Raw genomic sequence first — 20,516 nt, 5'->3', positions numbered from 1 at the left:
GGCTTGAAATGTTAAAACTAACTTGAAAATAATAAAAAACAATAAATTAATATTATGAAATGACATGCATATAATGTAAATATGTTTGTTTTGCTCACATTAAATGCCTTAAGCCTCTCTGGGTCGACTCCTTCCACATCATTTATCTTATCACTATCATCGTGGTCATCATGGTCATCATCGTCATCATCAGCCGTTTGAGACCGGCCAACGGTTAGATCTTCAGCGCATATCTCCATCTTTATTGAATCATAACTCCCTGAACTGTATTGAGGAGACTGCACAAACACACAAAAGAACCAAGGTAAACCTTCAGTCTGCATGAGCATATATATGATCAGAAAAGCCTTAAGGAAACAAAGGGCTGAAAGGCATTCATCCCCACGACGGTACTTCGCTAATGAAAGCCGTGTCTTCAAGGTCTAAATGCGTTATTCAGAGGTACTCGGTTCAAATAGTCTCATGCTGCAATTTAGACTGAAAATTTGTCAAAACATCTTTTTATAAAGACATAAAACACCAAGAAATTAAGGCCGGCCATGGGAAACAGAGATAAAGGTTTCTATTTAGGTGGAAGCCTTGCTCAGCGGATCATTCAAACCTCTCTTCTTTCTGTATGAAGGACAAATACGATTTGATAGGGTCTCTTTCATTGCTTCCATTATTTTAGTTCACTATTCATATATTCCCATAAAGGTGAGGTTAAGTATACTGTAGTATTGATGAGTATATGATTAAATATAACATCAGCATGTTTTTTAGCTAAAATAAACACGATGTTTATCTATTTTTATTTTTGATTGTCGATTGTATACCTTATTGTTATAGTCCCTGATATCTCGGTCAAGGCGCAGTTCTGAAGATTTGGGGTATTTTCTGCGCAGCTCTTCCGTGTGCTCTGGGTTAAAGGTCGCCAGCATGGCGGCAGCGGTGGGCAGCGCCTGTTCCAGTGTCTCGCTAAGGTTCACTGGTTGCTGGTCCTCTGAGGATGAAGATGAGGAAGTCGTGCTGAAGTCGAGTGGTGCCCCAGTGCCGTTTGCGTTCCCGTTTACCTCGGCATAAGATCCAGGTCCTGTTCCTGCGCTGTCACTCGCGCCGGCCGCGCCCACAGAGGGAGGAGTCAGTGTGTGCAATCCATTTCCACTCTCAGAAGATGAATCATCTGTAAAAAAACCAAAACACGTACTTTAACAGTGGCCATAACGCTTCACAGTATACACTGGGCAACATACAGTTTTATGTGCCGTATTTTAACTTAGACTTTAACATTGGTTTAAGAAGAGTGTTATAATGTTTTTCAGTAAAACAGTTGCATTGTTCAAAATCATTAACAGTGAAAACTGAAGGATATGTTATAAGTCAAACACAGTACGGTTAATTCATCCCTACAGTACGTAGGAATGCTCAAATTCAACAAACTGTCTGCAGGGGGCACTCTTGTGTAATTACGGAGCATTTATGCAGGTGAAAACCCAATGTTTTTGTTTGGAAAATGCCTCTGGTCAAAACACAAGATGTTTTTTGTTTGTTGTCTACTGCCATGAGTTCTTACTGTCATGCTAACAATGTTAGTACACTAATGCACTATAGAGGAAATATTCACACAATGCACGAATGACAGCCCAAGTCTGGATCTATGTCCACTACACCAAAGTCCATTCTACTGCATGGCAGTTCATGATGTGTGTGATGTTTAAAGCTGCCCGGTTTGAAGAGATGTAAATGGAAAAGATATATCAGAGAAGGGCCAGACACCAACAATACCAAATACACACTGAAACACTACATATGCCTACTATAAATACACAATAACTCATTATTTACACATATATAGGATTAGAAACAATACCAAAATCACTAGTAGACTTGTACATTGGCCAGTCTTATTTTTTAGATGGATAGCTGGGCATCACATTTGTTGTCATTGAATTATGTGTCTGTCAAAATATCAGATTTGTAAAGAAAGAACATTTGTGGCCGAAATAATTTATAATAGCAGTATTATTGTGATATATATTAAAATAAAATAAATGATGCTATCGGTAGAATTAATCTTTTATTTAGTTTTCTCTCTTTTAGGCCAACGAATCCAATACAATCTCATGGGTATTTGTCACTATTTTATAAAGGGATGTTAATGCACAACGTAGAGGCCAAGAGAACGTAGAGAACCTACCGACGCAAAGCTTATACCATGGTCATTTGCCAAGTTAAAGCTGTTATTGATGTTAACAGTGTCATTTTTGATCAGACAGGTGAAAATGTTTTTCATCAGTTCATTTCAAACATTGACCAAACTGACTGGAACTACCTGTGCATTAATCGATTTTAATGCACACCTTCCTGCCAATCAGAATCGAGCATTCAGACAGACTATGGTATAATTCTCAATAATTCATATGATCTTAATAGTATGTTTAGCGATTTGCTTTCTTGCCAGTGACGTCAGGTCGAGAGGTGTGGTTAAGGGAAGGGCTTCAGTTTATTTTTGCAGTATGTTTTGGCCACCACATAAAAAAGAGTCACGAATTCCCTTAAAATCAGGTTTGAATGAATCACACTTAAAATATGAGTGTATGAAGACACAAAGAAACCTTTATATCTTTCTTTCTTCCGCAGAAAACAAAAGAAGATATTTTTGGTAACCGAACAGCAATGGACTCCATTCACTTCCACTGTATGGACCTAAAACCAATGCAAGTGAATGGGGGCCAGTTAACAACAACCATGGTTATTAATATCACAGTTACGGTTAATACTGGTATTGTGTATATCAGAATTATATCTGTACATGAGACCTCCCTGCAAACCACAACATCTTAACAGAATAACAGAGGGAGACACCTTAGAAAATGAAAAAAATTCTGTGTACAGACATAATGCTTACACGGAGCTACATGGAGAAAGACAGTAAGGGCAGAATTGGGGTCAGTTTACAGTGGCATCAAGAGAGAGGGCAGGGTGGATTGGATGTGAAGGAGAAAACACAAGCTGGCTGGAGAAAACGGGATAGGGATTGGATGGAAAGAGGGAGGGGAGGAAGAGAGTGAGTTGGTGGAAGGGGGCAGCAGGAAGCAGGTCAGAGTCAGGGACAGAATGAACATCAGCCTGGAGTGGAGGGAGGGGACAGAAGGATGGGGGTGGTGAAAATGATCTGTCTTCCACACTGCATGAGAGGAATGAGAGATATAAGGGAGCAAAATAAATGAAAGCTAGGTGATACAGGAGTCGAGAGAGAGACGTTGAGTGTGGGTTGGGGACGAGCGTGGCAGAGACAGACGCATATTTATTGGAGTATAAAGAGTATTCATGCAGGGAGAGGAAGGCCGGACTAATGCCTGCCAGCACAGCTCAAAAGCTCTATGGCGGTCAAACGCACTCTCTCTTTATCCCTCCTTCACTTTTTTGTGTTCTTTCAGGAAAGATGTTTGAATGACAGACGTGAAAGGTTCCAATGTAATGCACATAAAATGTGTGAGTGTGTGTGTGTTCCTGCCCCTCACTTTCTGCTGCAGTGGATGTGTCTGTCTCTCTTTGTGATGTGTTGGATACTCTATTTGCCTTCCTCGTCTCAGTAAAAGCCAGCAGTCAAGCTTTTGAAGTGCAGATGTCAGACAGAGCTGCTGTTTCTATTGGTTATATTTTTACTTTTTGCATCACTGCAAGGTTTTTGACACGCCTGCCAATGGTGTGCGAGTTTAGAAATTTTACTTGCTATAAATATTTTAATTTGTATTATCCCATCGCAAACAACATTTTTGTTGAACTAGTATAGGTAGCTTTATCAATAAAGTAAAGAACAAAGCTGTTTTTGTTTTTTGCATCTGCAATGGACAAATTTCATCGTACGCCGGTGCGCCTGACCCCAACTTAACTTCCGGTTTCTGTTTGGCTAGTGTCTAATAATATAACTATTTGCATTTTATTTAATTGATGTTATATTCATTTGTAGTATTATTTTACTGTATAATATTTGTATTAAATAAACAAACTGTTGAATTTTGTTGTATGTTCACTTTATTAAATAAACAATTTGTTGAATGGGTCCTGCAGTGTGGTCCCATTTAAAGAAACCGTATGTTATTACACAGCTGCTTACCACATGAGAAAAATGAAATGGGAATTTGAAATATTTTATTAGCTCATTTCTACCGAATGCAGACCTTCCGTATGGAAAAGACATTTAGTTTCGATTTTAAGGTAAGAAACTACATTCAAATGTCACAAACAGGCAATTTGGTTTTAATCATTTGTAAATATAATGTCATATACAGTATGTTAAAAGTTATATATAAATGTTATATATTCCAGACATATTTATAATAAATTTGTCAAAAAAACGGTTCCGGGTTACTGTGTGTTATTCGTTTTGAGAGGTTGTTATCTAGGAATAAACGAACCTGCAAATGTGGCGACTGGCCAATCAGAATCGAGCATTCCAAAGAGCCGTGTAATAAGGTGCATTGACATCTAGCAGTTGAGCTTGGTATAGCAGTCTAAATAAAACAAATTGGAGAGACAAGTTCGGCCAGTTTCTTTTGATTGTTATCAGAAATAATCTACAGGCACTCTATTGTTTGTGAATGTGTGCTGGAAGTTTACTGTAGCCTGTGAAAGAGGGCATGCACGGTAACATTTGTTTATGTTGTCACTTTGAAACTGTCTATACATCTCGCAACGTTTCCTGTCAGATGTCATACAGGCATTAAGAAGATGTCAGTGAGATGTTTGCGATTTAAAATGCCTGTAAAACTTTGATAAAGAGGTTTATCAGATGTTTTTACATAGCAGATGTTTTCCAGATCTTTAGCAGACATCTTAGTGACGTACTTGTGCTATCTGGGTTGTATAGACAGCAAGTTTGTAAAGGTCCTAGATGGAGAGCTGCGCATTTTAAAATGCTACCTCACTCATGCTTTTAAAGCGAGTGGAATCCTTCTGAAGCTCTCCTTACTTATCTGAGAGAATAATGATGGACAATAAAATCTCTTTAGCGTGTGACAAGCGTGAAATATGATTAGCCGTGGCTTATGCCACTCAACTGGCTCTCGTCCAGTTCCCCTTTCCCTATTAATCATCCGGAGTAAAAGCCATACAGACAATCTGTACACTGTACATCCGGCTCTACAAAGGCTATTGAACATGTTTTGTGCTGATATGGGGTAAAATCTATGAAAGTTTGCGAAAATAACCCTCAGTTCCCTACAAGCAAATGATTCTATATTAAAATCCTGTCATTTCAGTTACTTTTAGACTGTGATGCATCTTGCATGTCATCTGATGCTCACTTAAAGGGATAGTTCACCAAAACAAAAAATGCTTTCATCATTTACTCACCCTCATGTATTTTTTCAAACGCGTATGACTTTCTTTGTTCAACAAAACACAGACGAAGATGTTTCGAAAAACGTTAACTACCAAGCATCATTGCTTCACGTGGATTTCCATCGTATGGAGACAAAACCACGGAGACATTTCTCTAAATTTCTTCTTTTGCTGGTTAACTATCCCTTTAAATTTATAAGCATAAAATGATGTGTAACTCACCAGTAAAATGAACGCTGCATAAATGATTGAATTTTATTCTTTATTATTATTATTATAGAGGCGCTATAAAACCACACATCTGCATCTCTGAGCAAGAACACAGTGAGCTAAGAGACTGTCACTATTTGTTTCCTGTAACCACTCTAGCAGGTGTGTGTGTGTGACACAGACACACCGAGGGGTGCAAGCACAACAGTCGATATCACCGCTGTGCTTCCTGTCTCACAGTCTCGGTAATGACCAATCAGGCGTAATGATCCGGTCTACCCAGCAGGCCCTGTGAGGAGTCGCCATAACACAAACATTTCATCAAGTCCTCTGTGCAGTCTCCATTGTGATTGGCAGACAGGACAGGTGGTGTACATTTTGAACCCCCCCCACACACGCTCATGTGTATGGCATCTAAATGGGGTGGCAGCAGGCAGGAGGGGGTAGAAGGTCTGCTCTCTCCTGCAGTAATTGACTGTTTTTTTAATTCATGCGGATGACCTCCAATTAGTGGCTTCCTCCGATAAGCCCGAGCCTGTCAGTCAACCCCCTTTGCTGCAGAATCACATTCACCGCACACACACCTACACATGCTTTACATTCAGCTTCCTTCTACTCGACCTTCACTTCATCATACGAGAGATGTGCGTCGTGTTTTCAAAATCAATAATTCAGTTGGGTTCTCTAAACAATCAGTCGACTAATCGCTCTTAAGGAAGCCGTGTATAATCCCCGTATAGCCGCTGATCAGACATGTTTCATGTTGTTTGCTTTTTTGCATGCTAGAATGAACACAACGGAGTGGAAGGTCTTAAAGGGACATCAACTGATATCAAACGATTGTTCCACAGAAGAGAGTCATATACAGATTTAGAATGACATGAAAGTGAATAAATGGGTGGGAAGGTGATTTTTTAAAAGCACATGAAATTGAATTAAAAAAGTAATCAATCTTACAAACCAAACAACCAGTTGGTCGTTGGATAACAAGTCAACCATCATGACCCATCCCTGTACTTTTCTTTCATCCCAAAGGCAAATTCTCCCCTTCCCCCCTCTACCTCCCCCATCCTTCCATCTCAACCATATTCCCTCACTTCTGCACAATAGAGACCCACCCTGTCTTCATCCGCTACCCCTCCTCTCCTCCATGCGCTTCTTAAAAAAAGAGACAGCGTTCCGATACTGGAGGGGAAAGAGAGAGAGGGAGCTGACGGTGCGGTCCAGCTGCTCTGAATGTCACAGTGATTCATTGGGGCATTTAGCGCACTGGGGACAGAACAACACTGTAGTGTGTGTGTTTAAGAGGGCAAGGGTCTAAGAGGCACGAGGGTGCACGAGCGCACGCACGCCGTCATGCCGCTCAAACCCGGCTCGCTAAGTTGTCGTCGGGTTGCGAGGAGGGTCCATAGACAGTCAATCAATGCTTACCCATGATTCTCAAGGGGGCGGGGGGACAGGAAGAGCAAGGTGCTGCATCAGCCCCCAGCTGCCAACAAACACATCATAAAATACATCCTTAACACACGTGTACACAAAACCACACAGACGCATAAACATGCACTCTCGGGTTGATTTAAACAAGTGCACTAAAGCTCCGGTGAGTTGCCTACTTAGGCAACTACTTAGCATTAGGCATAGAACATACTGCCTTCTGAGAAACCTTGTTTTAGCAGTGAGACAAAGCAGGGTAAAATTCCTTATAGTCAAGCTTAAAGAAAGCTTGAAGTCAGCATAAAATGAAAAATTATTATTATAATTCTTTTACACATTGTAAATTATTTATCCGTGCACATACTTGTTTGTTATTTGCACTTTTAATCTTTAATCAAAAACGTTAACCGAAACGACCTCTCCTTACTTCTGGTCACGAGGATTGGCGCGAGGGAGGGGCTGCAATGACTGACAGATTGCAAACTGCCATTCAAATCTTTCACCTGTTAACAGTGCTGACAGGTATGACTATAATCGGTGTTGCTTTTCAACGCTGGGAGCAACATGATTCAATTGTAAGAGCTTCAGATTTGTCCCCGTTCATGTGTTTTGGAGGAGGCGTGGCTTTGGACGGTGATTCGCTTGGAGGGTGGTATCATGATTTCAGTGCAAGCAGGCTTAAGCAAGCATCCTACAAAATCATCTATTCCGACTTGAATAAATCAGTGAGCCAATAGAAGCACAGAATGATGGCCTTAAGCCTTATTCTTAAAAAAGTCTCACTTGTCCAAACTGTTTGCAATAACAACGTGTTAATTAAAACTGAACTATAAATCAAACTTAACTCCGCCAAACACAAATTCTCTTCAGGATTAACCATGAAAATTTTAATCAATATGATTTAATCTACAACGCTGATTTTAGATTTTACAGGAGCCGGTATAAATCAATGTTTTCATGGTAGTCTGGTTGGAGAACATTGATTTAAATAAACTCTACGATAAAGCGCAGCATTAATTAAGGGAATTGTTTTATTAATGCAGCAATGGGACGATAAATTACATTTGACTTGTATACAGCATAGCCCGCAGCTGCTGTGTGTATAGCACTAAAGAAAAATCGAGTTCGCCATTTAATCTACAGCATTAGATCATATAAAGCATGAATCAGTGAGATAAAAATACAACGTAACAATGTGTTCACACACATGCACGTATACAAACGTATGCCAAAAAAAACCATGCACACGCTTAAACAAAGCGTTACACAAAGTAAGATATACACACCCAAACATGGAAATTCATAAGCACAGAATTACACTAGGTTAAAATACATATACACATACTGTATACACAATATATATATATATATATATATATATATATATCTCCACAAACCTCTTACTGAACAGCCAATTCAGGAGACCATGAGACTACACATAGCATTACTGGGATTCCATTCAGCACAAAATGAATACACTGATTCATGAACACACACACGTGCACAAACTCACACCACACACGGATGTTGCAGGCCAGAGAACAGAACAAAATGTTTTACACCCGCACACATTTATGCATCTATAAGTATTCATGCATACAGCAGAAAGTCTGTATCTCCAAAGAATATGAACATGCATATATGCATACCGCTGTAATACACTGTAGGTACTACATATAAAGTACTGCATACAGTAGGTGCAATTAAGAATGTCCAGAGTCAGAACTAGAAGCCTTTCGGCAGAGTGAAGCGAACACTGTTACTGAAGCACTGGGAGGCTCCTACAGCAATGTGCAAGTATTAAAGTCATAATGTTGCATTTGTTTTTAGCTTAATGCATTTACTATGTATTTAATCTATTTATTAAACCAGTGGAAGCCTTGGAGACTACAGATAATAATTTCTTGCCTCATAAACAGGCTAAATTATCAGTATTTCGACCTAACGTTATATGCTATTATAGCTAGCCAACAGAATGCAGTTCACTCATAAAATAACAAAAATTTGTTATGGCCATAAAAATAGACAATTAGTTCTTGCATGCATAACATATGCATCCACTCCATAGATGGAAACCCTAATTTAGCATAATTATGACATTATGTTGGCATTCATCTTGCTTGTCATTCTAACACGACATGATAGCAGCAGTCAGTCTGGTCATATGGCACAAGCAAATCAATAAGCATTATGTGACTGTAGTTCTAAGTTGTATGTAGGAGATGGGTTTGTGTTAGTGTGGACTGGTAGCTTCTGTCAGCTCAAGGGTTTATTCCCAGGCCTCAGTGGAGCTGACCTGAGCACTAGCACTAACAGATGCTAATTCTTTCACTTCTACTTTCCCAGTGGACCTGAAGTGTGTGTGTGTGTGTGTCAGACTCCCCTCTGCGGGATTACAATGGATTATCCCGCTAAGACGCGGCACAAGCTGCTCCCCATGCCTGCACGAGGAGGACTGGCATTGCCAATGCAACCCAGCACCCCAACCAACAAGTGACCGGGCCCAAAAGAGACAGACGGAGATGGGTCAGTGAAAGTTAGAGATGAAAACTAAGAAAGTGTAAAGACAGAGAATGTAAGTGATTAAAGGAGAGACAGACTGACAGATGGAGGTGAAGCACAAGTCTGTGCAGAAAAGACAGAAGGTGTGTGTGTGTGAAAGACAGAGAGATGCTACTCTTATTAAATTTGTCCTTTACTGTCTAGGTGTCCCTGCACAGCAGATAATCTTCAATCCAGACACCCGGGAAGAGTAGCGTCATGTGCTCATACACATACATGTATGTTTTACAGGCACTTTCCATGGACATTTATTTCATTTCTCTAAAACCCATTTCACTTTTGCAAAACACTCTTTGCATTAAATGAAAAGCAAGTTAGATACACATGATTGAAACAACATCATATTGATGCTATAAAACAACAAAGCAAAACAAACAGCAATTGCTTTGTGTTTTACCGTTTCTGTAAGAGCATTTACTGTATGTTTGCAATGCACGAATAAAGCACTTGAATTTGAGTTCAACTCTGTCCCACACACACACACACACACACACACACACACACACACACACGAACCCAGACTCTCTGTGTAAATCCTAATGGTACAGCTGATAAGAGACAGTAATCGGGTATATTTAATAGGCCTGGCTAAAATTTCCCAGTTTGGGCTCCAAACTAAGCTGAGGTAATTAGAGACGGGCTGCGAACCCCCTTTCCCATTTAATAAAGAAAAGTCATTTCTCACTCTCATTCCCTCCCCTTTCTCTCCTCCTCATCTCTCAGAATATATTTCTGTTTTGTTGAAAGTGGGCTGTTACGTGAGGCCTTACTGTACATTTCAAGCCCACCGGCTTATCTGTTTGTCTGCTTTACATCAATACACCCAGGATCCAGGAGTGTCAATTATTACACTGTATTTATAGTGTGTGAGATAAAGTCGCACAACATTCTCCTGTTATTTTAAGTTAAGTAAAACATTTTTAAATCTAATGCCCCATAGTGACTCCATGGATTTACTTCATAAATGTGTAATACTGCCAAATTGAACAAACATTTTTGATGGCAACATTTTTTAGAAATGCTGAATCTGGCCTTTCCCCACCCTTTCACCCAATTCCCTAGAAAAAAGAGAGAAACTGAGACTTAATGGGGGAAGGGAGAGAAACAGACGTATAAAAAGAAAAAGCGTTATAATAAAAGAGAAATAACCACAGAGGATGCCCGAGGCAGAGGCTTCCTCCCTTCACATCTTACGGTGTGTCCTTTCGGTACTCTGAAAGGCAGGAGAAGAGGGAGATATGGAGGTGTGAAGGAGAAACTGAAAAATCTAGTTGTAGGAGTCGAGTGCACAGTGATGTGTCAGTGTACTGTATGCTTTCTGTGAGTGCCTTTTCTCTGCTCTGAATAGTTATGATTGTGCCCAAGGCAGAAACAAATAGAGCATTTAGCACAGTACAGACGCCAGCAAGGGGAGATGGAGGAGAGAGGAGGGGATGGAGAAATGGTGGTGTCGATCCTCATGATGAACGGATAACAAAATTACACGGAGTGCAGAACTATCCCTCCCTTGTTTAGTTTAGCACAGTCGACTAGTAGTAACCATGAAGTGCAGGAGGACACACACACAAAAGCGTTCAACAACAGACAGTGTCTCACGCCAGAATCAACCCACTGTTTGTCTGTTCTGTTGTCAGCTGTCCAAAGTTACATGTGGATCTCAGTCTGTTCTTTGCTTCATAAAGATGTAAATGAGTAATATCAGCCTCCCACACATGCGCTCACACACACACACACACACACACACACACGCACGCACAAAGTCAGACATCCTTGCCTCTCATTCACCACTGTTGCAAATAAATGAATATTGCATCCCACAGAGAGAAGTTCAGTGTGAGAATAAGGTGTCTGCCTCTCTCTCTCTCTCTCTCTCTCTCTCTCCGTCACACACACACACACACACACACACACACACACACACACACACACACACACACACAAGCATGCACTCATTTGCAGGTCTGTAGTGCTACTCCAAACACGCAACGATTTCCAATACTAATCGTGGGGACAATCTGCTCTGAAATGCTTTCGGTGGAAGGCCCCAAACCTATCAACGCACTGACACTCTTAACCTGCAGACGTACACGCATGCACAAAACACGTGTTCACAAACTCCAGTTTGCACCCGCTGCGGACAAGAACGCTGACATTGGATGTCAGAGAGCGGTGCGCCATCCTGCACCCTCGATTCGGCTCTCAATGCAGCCACGGGTCCTAGCACTGGACCAGAACAAAATGAGACACCGATAGAGGTAGAGAGGCACAATGACAGGCGGGTATAAGAGGTGAGGGTGTTTAGCAATGCACCACTCCTGCATGGCGAAACGAGGGATGGATTGGGTGGGGGGTTCTTGATGGATATGTGGGGGAAGGGTGCAGAGAACATTTGCAGTGTTAAAGGGACCATCTTCCTTCTGCAGTGGTCTTGAGGGGACAGATTGAAAATTGTGTGTGCTGAAGAGGGGGAAAAAGAGAAAAAATACGGAAAAAGACCAGAAGTAACGGGCAGTGCTGACACCAGGAGAGAGAGGAACGCAGGAAAGCAATGACTCAGAGAAGAGCGAGAAGGGTGGAAACATCTTCCTTGTCAGCAAGTAGCACATTTCCAGGTGTCGGAAGCACTTAATACTACTGCTAAAAAATACATGCTGATAATATGTGACAACCTGAAGGATTTTAAGAAAAAAAACATCGCTTAAATAAAGTACAAACAAATAAAACTGATTGTGCCAGATTCAAAGATATGGAAGTTTATTACATTAAGAAACCTAAAAGCATAACAAACAAAATGTGTATGAATACTATTCACATAACAAACAGCACAATTTCCTGCCTGTAAACCTGTCTGACTCTCAGGTACAGTAAACTACATTATTCACTCGCCTGAAAGTTAAAGGGATATGTGGCGAGCAGGGCGGGACGAGAGCCGTGAGGGAACGGTTCAAGGCCGGTGACGTGAGTGATTCCTCTCTTCCCTCTCGCCTGTGTTGCTCCTTGTGCTTCCGTCTCCTTTTCTCTCATCTCGGCTGTCCTTATCCCCAGGCGCTGCAGCTGCCAAGACTGTCTCGGGAGTACCCCAGGCATGCGATGGGGGAATATGGCGAGCAGGGCGGGACGAGAGCCGTGAGGGAACGGGGCGAGGTCGGTGACGTGAGTGACAACGAGCAAATGCAACTTTACTGTGCATTTAAATGCAGAAGACAGCAGATTTGGCTCAACTTTGTTATCTATTGATGCTAAGAAGAGACTGTATAAACTCACAAGTTACAACAGACCAAATTAGTAATAGAACTCGAGAGCAATCGCCTAACGCTTGTTCTTACTGTGAACGGATTTGAAATGATCCAGCTGTCTTGAGTAATCGACAGATAAAATGGCGTTTCCTGCCTCTATGGTAAGTTTAGTTTTAAACATCTTTAATATCACATTGTTCGTCCTCGGGCTCATTATATTCCGGCAGACAGCGTAAAGCAATGCACTAACGTTGTCCGTGTATACTTGTCCGTGACAGAGTTTTCTGCGGAGATCTTAGGGTGCTTATTCCATGCGGTCCAACTCATAAGTAGTCTGCACTGGTTACGCTGAGCGTGGAGGAAACGGAGAGCCATGGCACTGCTGGATTAAAAAAATTGCACTTTTGTTGGAAACAAAATAAAACAGAGTAAATTTGAATTGCCAGTGGCGACCTCCATTAAAAATATCCTGCGCAAATGAATATTGGTCACAAATTGGTGATCGTTTTCGTCGCATTCTGGAGCCCTGCACTATCCTTTAATGTCAAATGTCGATCGGTCTGCACAGTGCCGCATAAAGTGAAATACACCTATTGTGACCAGTCAAAAAGAAGATTCAATTAATGTAAAAAAGGCAATTAAATGACCATCATGAGTTTGTTTACCAGCATAAACTGTTCTTTTCCGATTCAGTGTTGTTCAGGTGTGGCTGTATTTCTCTGAAATAACAATTTGAAATGCAAATCAGCAGTTTATTGGAATCCAATACCCCTAGGACAAATGTGGTCAGACAAACTGCAAAAAGCTGTCTCTCTGTTCGAACAGTACTATACAGTTTTGCAACTCACACAATGTAAAAATAAAATTATACAGTCGGAAAAGCCAAGACACTTTAAAATGTCTTTGTTTAGGATGGGAAGTCACATGCCTCCGTAAAAACATGAATCCCTACCCTCTCATTTTCCCACCACAGGACTATAGAAAAGAGAAGTACAATTGCAATAAGGAGTGGATCCTGTATGCTGTGAATGAGCCTGTGATCATGATGAATTCAGTCATCATCTCTTTGCCTCAAAACGAACAATGCAAAATAACCTGAGATGCCTTTATCCTCAGTTCACACACACACATTAGCGATGACGACTCTGATTGCGAGTTTGTGGGTCTGGTTTCCTGTGGCTGGTGCATCTTAAGAGTGTGACTCAGCACTGTATCCAGAAATGTAAAGCCCCTGTCTTTCCATCAAACTCTCTGCTCTTCCTCTCATCACAGCCTGAAGGACCAGGAGGACCCATTAGGGTCTTAAGATGGCTGAAGCACTTTCATATTTCAGCTGCCTTCTCCATCATCATATTTCAAAGCATTAAATGCTTCCTGTTTACATGTAACATGGCTGTTATCATACAGAAGAGCAAACAAACTAAAATTGTTACGTGCGTTGTTAGTGTTATATGAAATAACATTACTATAAGCAGCCTAATGTCATGTGTGATTTATACTGCTAAAAACGACTAGAGTAAGGCGACCAATCACAATCTGTTATTATGTGATGTTTAAAGGCAGACAGATTCTTATTAAGTACAGATAATTTCATCAGGTGACTCTGCCAGCAAAGATGTTAATTTTTTTGTGTGCATCACGGTCAATAACTGGTCCTTTAAATATTTTAAGGTTTAAACAGCCAAAGTGTCATTATTTGGAGGATCTATTGACAGAAATGGATTACAATACATATATAACTATGTCTTCAGATCTCATATAAATACTTTACATAATAAGGCGTTATGTTTTTATCATCTTATGCTGGGTTCACATCAAACGCAATTCAACAATTTGCATGAGTAAATTACATACAAAGTCAAATCAAAGACCCGAATAGACGTGAACTCTCGCCATTTCAACTTGAGCGAGAAACTCATGCAAAGAGCTCATTGACACCTATTGTTTGACGGGTCTGGACGCGTGAAGACACTTCCCGTCGCATGATGTTTTTTGCGTCACTCACACAAAAATAACAAACTTTTCCTGTGAACTATTATGAGCGTGGAATGCGATTGCTCGCGTTTGGTGTGAACACAGCATGTGAATGAGCTTTTCTATCAACATACACCACGGGGTCGGGTACATACACCATGTTGTTTCTACAGTAAGGATGCAAACTCATCAGCGTGGTGCCCGCCAAACACAGGGCTCAACAATAATGCTCAGGACAGTTGATGAATATGTGACTATGTGGTCATGAAAATGTTATAATCAGCACTTGTTTTAAGCTTTAATATATTCAAGTGCGAAAATATGTAAAAGAAAACTCAATTTGGTCCAGTATAAAGTTTTAAAGTATTTTATCAACAAGTAGCTCTCTAGATGGTTTTATCTCTTCAGGTAGCCCTCGCTTACGAAAAGGTTGCTGTGCAAAACAATACGAAGCAGTTTGTCATCAGCTCTGTGCACTCATTAGCACATTTAGCGTTACGGGGAGTGACGGATGACAGACAACTAGTTTTGTACAATACCTTTTACAAAGAAGCTAAAACGTAACAACATCTTAGTCCCATTTCCGCCACCAAAGTGCTTTGAAAGAGAGGGGTGAGCCGTTGGTTGCAATTGGTAATCAAACCGATAGATGACGCTAAATTTCATACACAGGACCTTTAAACAAACAAATAAACAACTTAAGAATCTTTTAACAAATCATGCATTTCCATGACAAAGTTTGAAAAAACAAATCAGTGCATCTGGTCAATCAGATTCCTGTGAACAGGTTATTTCAGACTGAGACTGTGGCAGCAGTGAAACGCAGTGATCTTAGCGAGCGGCCTTAGCTCATGTGGGCAGCAGTCTGACATTTTCTGTGCTTTAATAACCGTCCTGATCTGTCAGTACCTGGACAGAATTCTTGCCTTGTGTGGTCACTCTTCTGTCTGTAAGCTTGACTAAACCCATCTAACCCACCAACGCTGTGTCTGAGGAAGCTTGGGAGTCTGGTACAAACCAATCTCAATCAAACAGGTGCCAGACTTGAACCTCGGCACAGAATAAAGGTGAAAGACTCGTTGCCATTATCATTTTATTATAAAAAAGTGCATGTTATTAGTCCATGATTTCAAACAATGTAATCAAAGATTTATCCAAGCAGAACATGGTCAATGTCAAACATCTTACTCATTTAAAAATTCAGCTTGTTTCCAAAAGCTCCAAATCCGATAAGTTCTCCACCTCCAGTTTCAAATTAGATTTAGAAAAGATTTAAAATGTCGCCTCAGACCTCAGGAGTTTGGTTTCAGAGACAATCTAATTCTTTCCCTCACATTTCACTGTACGCTTGAGCTGTGTGAGGTTTGTAATAAGAGTGATAGTGCTCATGCTGTTTTTAGCAGGGTTCTACAAAACGTAACCCACATACCACACAACCAAGCCTGGACAGATGGAGGAGTTAAAGCTAAAGCTGCTCTCCAGGATCAGTGGTCCGGATGCGCACAAGACCATTCAAGATGAACTCCATGTGACACTGAACTATACCTTCAGTTCAGATGACCGGTTAGTGAGGTTTGTAATTATCACAAGCTCTGACACAGATATCAGGAAGGGTCTATATAGCTGTTGTTAGACATATGACTGCATTGCAAAGACAGATCCAGCTGTGAGGAGCTGTGAACCAGTAGCGAATCTGTCCCATTCCATCAGTGGGTTAAAGAATCGAATGGTATTACGGCGATATCTTACTCTACTGCATAATCCCTGGATTACACGGAGCGTGTTAATCCGACAGCATGAAGATAATGTGCTTCAACCCTCACGCCATCCATCAATAGTGCCAACGAGACTCGTGCCACAAAACGAGTTGGATTTGGAATCTATTGTAGTGAATGCTAAACTGTTCATAAATAACAGTTATAATGAAATTGTCAATCATTTTCAATATAAAAATGGAATTTATTATGACACAAGTACCAGCATAACAGATAAAGCTGCATAGACTGCAAGCGCCTCACATAGCACTGTTTGCAGTACAGGTTTCATTTTGTCACGTCATGCAACTTGAAGTGTCCAATAGGTGTTAAATCCATAATCTTTTACTTGTGACCAATGCCCCTCACAAAAAAAGCAAACAAATGAAACAAACATTAGGATTTCAATGCTGATCAGTCTAATACATCCTTCACAACAGCACGGGCATCTCCGACTCCGATCATCCAGTCTCTCTCCTCTGCTGTAAATTCAATTTGCTCTCCTTTTTGTTCCTCATGTAAGATTTAACGGAAAGGTGATCTTAATATGGGTCACTGACATTCTGCGGCTGTTGTCCATTTTCATAAGCGTCATTTGAATTTTCATCATGTTTGATATTCAACCAGCACGATTTCTGCTCTCACATGCACACAGTACAGAGGCTATTACGTGCATACTTTTGAGTGATGTGCTTTTGTCCAATGACAAATACAGACAGTAGCTGTTTGATATCACTTTAAGGCCATTACAGATCATGTTCCTGTTTGTAGACGCAAACATAATGTGCATTCACCGGTGAGCAGAGATGAGCCTGGTTTTTCAATTCATTTCAATTCATACAGGATCTGAGTGCAAAGGATAATGGGACTGAAACAGGAAAGTAAATGCGAAAAGTACAAAAAGTAGAGATGAAACAAGCTATTCAAAGTCTACTTGTATTGCAGACATTTCTAGTTGGTTAAGTTATTAAATCACATCATTAAATACACTTTCCTTGTCACTAGCCTGTTGCTGGGTTAACTTAAGAGATAGTTTGCCCCAAAATAAAAATGTAGTCATCATTTTTTCACCTTCATGTCATTCAAAACTTGTATATGACTCTTTCGTCTGTGGAACCCAAAGGATTATATTTTGAGAAATGTCTCTGTGGTTTTGTGTCCATAGAATGGAAGTCAATGGAGGGTCAATGTTGTTTAGTTACTAACATTCTTCAAAATATCTTCTTGAGAATGACACGAGGGTGAATAAATGAATAAAGAATTTCATTTTTGGGTGAAGTAATTATCCTTTGTATGAATGTATTTTAGTGAGTAAACCTCACCACACCTAACAGAGCTAAATACATTCTCTTTGTAGTTACACTCATCTTCTGAATTATCTCTGTCTTCCGCCTCCACTTAAATCACATGATGTGGCCTACAACCCTCTTTTCTTCCTGTATGTGCTTCCTGCCCCGGCTGTCCTTTACGCATCCTCTTCTCAGGTAGAGCAGGCATGTGGAGTGTGTTATAGTACTCTAACTCCACCTCCCTCCATCTCACTCTGTCTGTCTCTGTACTGCCTCCCACATGCCAGCAGACCACACACTGAGAGCCACAAAGCAACCCGCTCCTCCTCTCCATCCCATCTTTTCTGTAAAAGGCACCAAAGCGGAGGAAAAACAAGTTGGCCGTATGACGTAGTATTTCTTCTGCTCGATACATTCTGGTTCGTATACATTTCGGAAAGTTTTTTTTGAACATGAAATTCTGTTACGTACAACTTTTCTTAGTCCCTTTTTGGGCAATTTGGGCCCACCCAGCAAGAGAAAGAGCACGCCCATCATTGTGCTTCACAGAAGTTCAGCTGTGTTTTTTTATTCTCTGCATTTGAGTGAGGAATGTTATATATATGGTGGATAGTTTGAAACTGATTTAGATTGAAACCAAATGATGCGAATGTCTGTGTTTTGTTGGCAATCAGCGCGTACGTGCATTATGTAAACAACACAAACTTAGCAACTTGAATCAACAGTTATGCAGGGATAATGCGATGATGTATGGTGTGCTCGTGGCTGTAGTTCCGCCACTAAAACTAGAAAAGAGACCACAGCCCAAATAACAAAACTCAAAGTATGCCACTCCTATATCTAAAGTACACATTTTACAGACGCTGTTATGCATCACATTCAATTTATTTATTAAAATCACTGCATAGTAGTATAGAAACACAGTACAAACAGCATAGTGTATATCATAAACATAGACTATTTGCATAAAATGGTTCATATAGCCAAATTCCGTATTAGAAAACGCAGATTGGCAACCCTGACTAAATAAATAGTAACTTAGAAATAAAATAGTTGTCTTTTAATTATGCAGCTTATTTTGTACCACAGAAAAACTGAACAATATCCATAATATATCTGAAGAATACTGACAACGCTCTTTGTATGTGCAATGACACTTCATAGTGTCTTGTATAGCCTTTTTGGAGATAGACAGATACTTTGAACTGTCACTGCATGAAAAAAGAGCTTTAAATACGTTTTGTTTTGTCTGAGACGCACACTTACCAGCCTAACCTTTTAAAATTCACACAAATGTGTGTGTTTTCCGGTAGGTGTTGATAAGTTAGTTGCATGCAGTCAGAGCTGCCCAAATAACTCTGAGGTCACATGAGAGTGCAGACACAGCCTGTGGCTCCTTGAGTCTCATGAGCGACTGTGCAGTCGGATCTCGGATCAGTGGGAGTGGCACATTTCACCTTTTCCCTCACCCAAACCAAGGCCTCCCCCCGACCATCCACCCCCACCCCCTTCTCATTGTAGCCCACAGGGACCGAACGTTGCGTTTCTGCGGAGGACCCGAGCACAACTTCAACGAGCTTCCTGTGGAGCCTTAATCACGGCAATCATGTGCTTGACGAATAATTTTAAATTGTCAATTTTCCACACTAAATTGGTTACATTATAGCGTTCAAACACGCGCAAACGTGTGTAACATCTTTTCAAGTGGTAGAATGAGTCGCTTACTGTTAAAGTAGAGTCCAGAACAATGAAGCAAGCTGTCCGGAGTCCCTGAATCGAGTATGTGCCGGATGCTGATGGGGTAGTGCCACATCCCAGGGCTGGTGATGGGGGAGGAGATGTAGGAGGAGCGGTGAGAAAGAGGCAGTAGCCTTTTATTTGGACCCATATGACAGAAAGCCTGCTCTCCTTGCTGCTTCTGCTCTCTCTTTTTCTTAATGGCTAACAGCCTCTTTCATTTTAATGGATTGAATTGAAGGAGGATGGGAACGGTTTGCTGTGTGTGTGCAGAGAAACACTCTCTCTAGACACATGAAGGTGAAAAAGATTGTGCCCCAAATCCCCACCGCACAAAAGCCTTCGCTGTGCATTCTTTGTGATAACAATCACAACTGTCTCAAAGCAAGCATGTGTTTGTTAAAAGAAAGAAAAATAGACTAGTGTTTACACTTTCTAAAGAAAATGTGAGAAGAGCTTGCCTTTGCAAAAGTCGCTGCTATCATCCAAAGGTGTTGGTTTCCCGACTATGCAACTGCTATGGGGCCAAGTCAAATAAGCCCAGCCTGAAATATTTATTTTAGTCCCTTGATACGGGTCACTCCTTTGTTGTAAGCCGGTATGGGATTGTTGCACTCAGTTACTGACCAACTGAAAAAAAATTATATTTACATTTAAAAGGTATTTTGCAGACGCTTTTATCCAAAGCGACTTACATTGCATTATCCTATACATTTTACATAGGTATCTGCAATTCCCTGTCATCGAACCAACAACCTTATGTTGTTAACGCAATGCTCTTACCACTGAGCTACAGGAAAGCAAGAATTGAAAGCAAGAATTAAAGAAAGCAAGAAACAAGGAAAGAAAGAAAGAAAAAGAGAGCGAGAAAGAAAGAAAGACAGAAAGAAAAAAAGGAAAGCAAGAAAGAAAGACGTGGGACCAGTGAAGACCGGTTATTTTGGCCCATTAGCATCAGCTCTAATAGCACCTTTAGCTCACCGCAATCCAGCCAT

General features: G+C 40.7%; 1 protein-coding gene across 3 annotated transcripts in view; it reads right to left on the bottom strand.

Annotated features, from left to right (window-relative positions):
* The window catches only part of nol4lb (nucleolar protein 4-like b), a 71,938-nt gene that overhangs the window by 3,087 nt on the left and 48,335 nt on the right, over positions 1 to 20,516 (bottom strand). For all 3 annotated transcript variants that reach the window (XM_079478822.1, XM_079478824.1, XM_079478823.1), the window contains 2 exons: positions 816 to 1,162; positions 99 to 278 (listed from right to left, as the gene is read on the bottom strand). In XM_079478822.1, the coding sequence (XP_079334948.1) occupies positions 99 to 278; positions 816 to 1,162 (527 nt within the window). The remainder of the gene's footprint in view (positions 1 to 98; positions 279 to 815; positions 1,163 to 20,516) is intronic.

The sequence above is a fragment of the Barbatula barbatula genome (genome assembly GCF_947034865.1).
Source record: "Barbatula barbatula genome assembly, chromosome: 17".
Classification (NCBI taxonomy): domain Eukaryota; kingdom Metazoa; phylum Chordata; class Actinopteri; order Cypriniformes; family Nemacheilidae; genus Barbatula; species Barbatula barbatula.
The sequence above is the reverse complement of the archived record's forward strand: the minus strand, read 5'-3'. Positions and strand labels throughout refer to the sequence as shown.